The sequence below is a fragment of the Berghia stephanieae genome, chromosome 15, assembly GCF_034508935.2.
Source record: "Berghia stephanieae isolate SIO BIC M18660-M18661 chromosome 15, UCSD_Bste_1.3, whole genome shotgun sequence".
NCBI lineage: Eukaryota > Metazoa > Mollusca > Gastropoda > Nudibranchia > Aeolidiidae > Berghia > Berghia stephanieae.
In genome coordinates, this window is record NC_088374.1 from 16,815,405 (window position 1) to 16,823,145 (window position 7,741).

At 34.3% G+C, this 7,741-nt stretch overlaps 1 protein-coding gene across 1 annotated transcript in view; it reads right to left on the bottom strand.

Moving 5' to 3' along the window:
• The window catches only part of LOC144960802 (transcription initiation factor IIE subunit beta-like), a gene marked incomplete at its 5' end in the record, with an annotated part of 19,910 nt that extends 12,360 nt beyond the window's left edge, over positions 1-7,550 (bottom strand). Inside the window, 4 exon segments of the mRNA XM_078894145.1 lie at positions 1,148-1,342; positions 2,348-2,455; positions 4,177-4,256; positions 7,340-7,550. Coding sequence (XP_078750271.1) covers positions 1,148-1,342; positions 2,348-2,455; positions 4,177-4,256; positions 7,340-7,490 — 534 coding nt within the window.
• Between the last annotated feature and the right edge of the window lie 191 nt (positions 7,551-7,741).

Consider the following 7,741-nt stretch of genomic DNA (forward strand, 5'->3'; position numbering starts at 1 on the left):
TCTATAATATTAAATCACTTTATTGTTACTATTTCCCACATGCTATCCATACTTTAATTTTATGGCAACTTCAGCATTTATCAGGGCTGATGGGGACAAAAGTGAAAAATGAGGAACGTTTTGAACAATTGCCTAATTTTTACCGCATTAAACCTCAGCTTTAGAGCAACTGAGATGATAAATTATCATTGATTCTCCAGCAAACTTCTGAAGAGTGGGGAAACTGGGGAACCTTTAGTTCCACCACACATCAGTTCTCTCACTGTCAACACATAGATTAGTGGGAATGTCAATTTTGTTAAAAGGAGAAAATTTCTCTTGACTCAAAAATCGCCGTTTTTTAATCTCTTTCTCAAATATTGGGTGGAAAGAAAAAAAAAATCTGAATTTGGTCAAATTTAGCACCTAAAATAATCATGTCTATACAGTTCAGTTGGTAGGGCACTCGCTTCCAACACAAAGGGACTAACATCGATCCAGGGTGCAGTCAAGATATTTTTTCCTTTCCGGGAAGGAAGAGTGAAAATGAGAATGATTCCGCCAGAAGCGGAAGGGTTGGCAGGTCTGCAAACAGGCGTAAGAATACAAATATTTTACGAAAGGGTGGCACCACCATTAAACTAAAAAATTTTAATCTAGCTTTTAAATAGCGCAAATTTCACTGAACATGCTCAAAGCGCTTTACAAGGGGTCCCAGGCCAACAGCAACATTTAACATGTAGGACGGAAACATGACGCTTGTGAGACGATATTACATTTTTTTTCCGGACAGAGACAACTGTTAACGACCAGGTACTCATTTTACACCCGAGTATGGTGTGAGTAAAGAGCCTTCTCCAAGGAATTAACTATGCTCCGAGCATGACTCGAACCCAGGACCTTCCGATCCGAAAACGAGTGTCATACCGCTAGACTACATAGCCGCATACATTTTTTAAAACCCACAAAAATAAAAACATCAAACCAAAACAAACAAACAAAAAACAAACAAACCAAAAACACAAAACAAAACAAGCTCGAGCATTTAACACAGTGCATTATCCACTGAACCAGTTCAACGCGTTTTACAAGGGACCCCAAGCCAACAACAACTTAACATGTAAGTCGAGTCATACCACTAGACCACGGAGCCGCACAACAAAACTACCTTGAGTATTTTTTCCGTGTCGGGCAGGGATTCCTCGATGTCCTCTCGAAAAATGCCGCCCCTGCCGTGGATGTCGTAGGACTTGAGCAACTTGACCAGATCCTTCTTGCCGTGGATGTCAAACTTGGGCTTGAAGCAGAACTTGTTGGCTCCGTCCTCCATCACCACCGTGACTTTGGGATTGCTGACTAACGACTGGGACAATAAATTTAATCATTTTTATAACATTTTAATCAGGACAAAAAGTTCTACCTATTGAATGCAACTTAAAGACAACAATTATATAAGCTAAATTTGGGTTTTCCGTACCTATAAAAATATTTTAAAATATTTTTTAAATATTTTTAAAAATTAGACCATACTAGCTAGAGTATAAAATACTTTATAAATAATCATCCAATATCATATTGAACTCCCTATAGGAACTTCCAGGTCAAGAAATGGGTTAAAGTGGTTAAGTACACTAAAAGAATGTACGATTGTTAATAATGCATAATGTGGTAGTCAGCAAAATGTTTACAATGAATGAAAATGCGTAAGGATGCGCAGTTTTGACGTAAGGTTGGCACCACAGTGTAAAATTGGCACCCATGTATTTGTATCAATACCAGCATATTCATAGCTGCCAACTTTTCAAAATGCAAAAACGTATTATTATACGCGGTGCGGCGCGGATGCCCAATTCATGTCTTAAAATGGCATATTTATTAATGTACTTAAGAACTAGAATGGTCAGAACTGTAATACTAAGAGAAGCTTACCTTTATCATCATACTGGGTAGGCATAAGTGATGGGGAGGTGGTGACAGAAGCAGATTACTGAGGCTTGGGCTTAAAAAGCTTATTTTTTATCAGATTTCTTCTTTTTTTCTTTTTCTGGATTGGCCAAATCGTGCTAAGTATGATTTTATCGTACTGGTTGGCAGCTATGCATATTCAATGGCTAGCATATCGCCCAATGTTTAGTCCTATCAGTTGCGGGCAGCGGTATAGTCTATGCTTCGTACTCATACCAGAAAGGTACCGAATTCGATCACCCGCCGCTGCACTGTGCGACCTTGAGCAAGTCACCTCGCCCTAGCTCAATTTTGCCTGGGTTATTCCAGTCTTCCCTTGGAACAAACCCTCGAGAAAAATTTCCCCTATGGGATGAAATAAAGGGAACTTTATTTTTTATCTCATTTTATCTCCTATGTTTACCTCCGTGGCCAGCCAATGTTTCATCTTGCTGTTGATATCCAGCTGTTTGGTTTCATTTAGAATCTCCTCCAACAGAAGAGGTTCGTTCATATCCTCTTGGTATCGGGACTGGGTTTTAGAAATGAGAAGAGATGGCAAATTTTATCAAGGATAAGAAGATGAAAAAGCTGTCAGATTGTGAATATTGTGCAGCTATAATTATAAGGCTGTCGCTCCAGGAAAATGCGGCCGCTTTCCGCATAATGCAGCAGCATTTTATTGTCGTCTTTTTTATTAAAGCACAGGGTACATTAATCCCAACCAGTATTTTCATAGTGGGTCCGAATGGTTGTAATTTCGTTTTTCGATTAGGCTCGAGTATAACTTTTGAACTTATTTCATTTCTATGTATGCAATGTCAATATCAATGTTATTATTACTGTAAATAAGAATATTCTGGTATACGTGTGTATATTATGTAACTATTTGTGGCATTTTTTGGGGCATAATTTTGGATGAAAAATGACATTTTTCCGCGGGGACATACAAGGTCTTGTCACAAGGGTTCAAGACCCACCCTGAGTGAGCGGCACATTGTTGAGTCTTTAGAAAAGGCTCTTAACTCTCGCTCTCTCATCGTATTTAGGTGTAAAATGAGTAACTTTTGGGCTCGGAAAAACCAAGATAAGGAGCAGTGAGCGGAAGAATGATGACGATGGTAGTATCAAGATGGATGACTCAATAATCATCGGAAAGAAGAAGAAGAAGAAGAAGAAGAAGAAGAAGAAGAAGAAGAAGAAGAAGAAGAAGAAGAAGAAGAAGAAGAAGAAGAAGAAGAAGAAGAAGAAGAAGAAGAAGAAGAAGAAGAAGAAGAAGAAGAAGAAAGTATTTTTCTATAGCGCTAAATGCCGAAGACTCTTTACAATGTTATTTATCAAACCATTGACACACTCATACCGAGGGAGTTAGACTATGCAAGTTTTACAAAATGAAATTGATATTCAACAAAACAGAATTAAAAAAAAATTAAACAAATAATTCACTCATCAAGAAGAAAATGCCTACGATAAATATTTATGGAAAAAATGAGTTTTCAGATTTTTGTTTAAATTATGTCAGAAATTACTCATTTTCGAATTTTTCCGATGATCTAAAATAAGACTGAAATTACAGTGGAATACAATCCACAATTAGGCTTTGGAGTTTCCATGAAAGATAATAAAAAAATTTCTCAAATGTCAGTTGGAAGACTGAAAACGGAGAATTGTTTTTACAAAGTCTGAAATCAGCCTATGGGCTGAAAATTTACAGGCCCGTTGTCCAAAAATCTAAATCCTGAGACATGCCATAGTCATTTCCTTACATAAAAAAAGTCTCCAATCTTTTTTTTTTTTAATGTTTTCCATCTTTTTCTCCAGATTGTCAAATCGGGACATATGTGATTATTATTATTATTATTATTATTATTATTATAATTATCATTATTATTATCATTATTATTATTATTATTATTATTATTATTATTATTATTATTATTATTATTTTTATTATTATTTTTATTATTATTTTTATTATTATTTTTATTATTATTATTATTTTTATTTTTTATTATTATTTTATTATTATTATTATTATTATATTATTATTATTATTATTATTATTATATTATTATTATTATTATTATTATTATTATTATTATTATATTATTATTATTATTATCATTATTATTATTATCATTATTATTATTATCATTATTATTATTATCATTATTATTACTATTATCATCATTATTATCATTTTCATCAGTGTTGTTATATGTTATATGATTAACATTATTGTCTAAAACAAACCTTCAAGAATCTAACAATTTTTGCCAGCACCCCAAATTTGTAGGTGGAACTTCCTTGTGACATTTTGTAGTCCATTGGAGCTGCAGGAATAGTTTGCAAAATGGAAATAAATAAAACAATTGTATGATTTTCCTAACCAGAGTTGCCAACCCCTTCACATTCCAAAAAATGCAAATCGCGTGGCAAATTTTTGGAAAAAAAAGAAGCGAAAACAACATAACGAGAAAAAAAGTGCGAAACTTCAGAAATGTTGAAGCTTTGCCTGGGCCCAAACCAAGGGAAGCTACTCTCTACGGATAATGATCCTTTAAAATCTTTGTAACACTATTCAGTCATTTCATTTCTCAAGTCAAATAAATCGAGTCACTTACACTTCCAACTTCAGTCATGGATCGTTTCGTCAAAAAATCAAATAAGGACCCAAAGTGCGGCAAATTTTTTGGTCTTTGTGGCAAATTTCTTGGCAAATTTTAGGTCCCAATTTGGCAAAAAATGCAGATGACAGCTATGATGTATTATGGTCAATTTTTGCTTACAACATGTCGAGCTCTCAGTAGAGGCACTCTTACTCTTACAGAACTGCCAACCCTTCATATTTCAAAAGTGGAATCATAAAGTCAGAAAATAAGAATTTTGAGACAAATTTTTGGAATTTCTTAACGGGCGGTTTGGGTCTTTTCTAAAAAACATTTAATAACCTATATTTGGCGGTTTTAATCATTCTGTATCTTCAATATAGGTTAAAAAACAACATTTATGGTGAAAATTTTTAATTATCTGTGTTCATACCCATTTTGCGATCTAATTTGGGGGTCTGACATAAAAAAATATAACAATCTTGTGGCAAACGTTCCACAAAAACTAATGAAGGAATGACCTCCATATTCTTCCCTCTTGTCAACGTTGTACCATAGTGTGTCACCATAGAGAGATTTTACGGCTTTAGCTTATGGAATTTTTATTAGATCATTACAAAGTTGAGAATCAAAATGTTATGACAAAATTGATGTAAAAATTTCAGATTTAGGATTATAATTTAAAATTCACAAATCTTATCAAAAAAATCTCTCTATGGTAACATAATACATTATCTCTGTGATAACTGTGGAAATTTTCAGACAATTCCATTGAATAGATTCTGAGTAACGTTTGACACAGTTTCCCATACCCTTAGAAAAATGACATATTGAGAAAATAGCAAAATGGCTTCCCGTTTTTCACACATTTCTTACTACCTGTACCATTTTCGACTGTGTATTTCGTGCCTTTATAGTCTACTTTAAGAATTTGGACTTCAATTATATTATTTCTAAGATAATAAAATATCGTTTTCCACCAAAATCTCAAAATCAAATTTTTGAAGGATTTTCCTAATAATTAGACCCGAACCGCCCCTTAACAATGGAAAATTCCCTATCAAAATGACCATAATATAAGCTTTGTCACCAAACACACAAAGACAGTGATCTGGAACAGCTGGCAAACTGCAAATCAATTATTGTGTTAGGTAATGAAATGGGAAAGGGGAAGTGGGGGAGAGTGCAATTCATATTCCTTCTGCAAATTAAAAAAAAAAAAACTCACCTTTTTAACCCCCCCCCCCCCTTATTTTTTTTTCTTCTTACCATTATCATCATTTTTGAAAATCGGAATTTTAGAGGCAGTAGCGGAAAGGAAGAGTTAAAATAGGAATGATTCTGCCAAAAACGGGAAGTGTTGGCAGGCATGCTCTTAGCCTTCCTTGAAATTTTGCTTGGAACAAATAAATACATGCCTTTGACAGCATGTTCACTGTTACATTCTAGAATAACAAAAGATAGATAAAATTTGTGCGAAATCGAACAGTAATATGTGTGCATCCCTCAGATAAACAGTCGCATGGTGAAAATTTTTGTTTTGCGTTTTTTGTTTTTTTTTGGCATTTTTTGAACGCCCAATGTCTCCTGTGCATTTTAATCTTTATTTTAAGCAAATCGGGTTATTTTTCATGAAGATATGGTTCCCTTCGCAAATATATTAAGTTCTCCATGAGGAGCCGTCGCCTTATATCTATAAAAACAAAGACAACACGTCACCTTAATTCATTTTTGCCACATGATGTTCGAATTTCTAACGCCCAACTGTGATTTAAATTAAATACTATCTTTTATATACACTCACAAGTTCGGACTAAAGGCCAGAGGTATGGCCTATCTCAATTAAATTAATATTAAGGTGTTGCTATTGGTTCTTGGTTGTATATTTTTACATGTTTGTACATTTGCATATATATATATATATATATATATATATATATATATATATATATATATATATATATATATATATATATATATATATATATATATATATATATATATGTATACATTGTCACCATAGATTCTCAACTTTGTGTTTATACATTTTTATGCATGAATGTATATATTATAATATTATTATATGCATGGGCTAGGGTGTGAAACCCTAATTTTGAGAAAATCGCTTCCAAAGTTGACAAGAGAAGATATGAAGTATAATAATTATCTTAATAAAAAAATTAAAATAAAATATTTAGGAGTAGAATTCAATTAAAATATTTCATCAATATGAAGAAAAATGTTTGATTTAACGATTTTCCATAAAAATTGACCTGTTGACTAAAATTGTCAATATCTCAATTCAAGCTTTTAACCATGCAACTGATTATCTCAGGGACATATATGCAGAATATTACAGTAATGGACAGAATAGCCCCTGAAAAAGAATGATTCAGCAAAAAGTGGAACAGTCGGGGTGGATAGAATTTGTGCGGCTATGTGGTCTTGTGGTATGACACTCGCTTTCGGATCGGAAGGTCCTGGGTTCGAGCCTCGTGCTCAGCGCATAGTTGAGTCCTTGGAAAAGGCTCTTTACTCACTTTCTCTCACCGTACTCAGGTGTAAAATGAGTACCTGGTCGTTAACAGCGTTGTCTTTGTCCGAAAAATTGTAATATCGCCTAACAGGCGTCATGTCTCGTCCTACATGTTAAATGTTGCTGTTGACCAGGGACCCCTTGTAAAAGCGCTTTGAGCACGTTTAGTGGATATTGCGCTATATAAAAAGCTCAATAGCCTCTGAAAAAGAGAAATGATTCAGCAAAAAGTGGCGGAACAGTCTGGGTGGATAGAATTTACCATACAAACCTGACGAGGACTCCGATTTGAATTTAGGCTTTTTTGCTCTCTTGTCATCTTTGTCACTCGGCTTGGCTTTACGCTTCTGGCTCTCTATAACGGGGGTTGCCTTGGCTCTTTTCAAAAACGCATCCCTCTCCTTCAACAGTGAAGGATCCATCTTGGCAGTTAGTTTTTATCGACGACTTGCTAGTACTTGGAAATTTAAAAATTCGCAGTTCTGAGGACAAACCTGAAAGTGAAAGGAATGAAAAATTTACTAAACTTGAAATGCTTGAAATTTGAAAGAATGTTTTTAATTATGAGAGTGAGTCACGTCCCCTTAAAATGTATACAGGTTTAAAAGCAGGTGGCTTGTCTCATAGGCGAGCTATAGTGGGACAAAAAGCCAGCTGGGGGCGTCACCCCAGC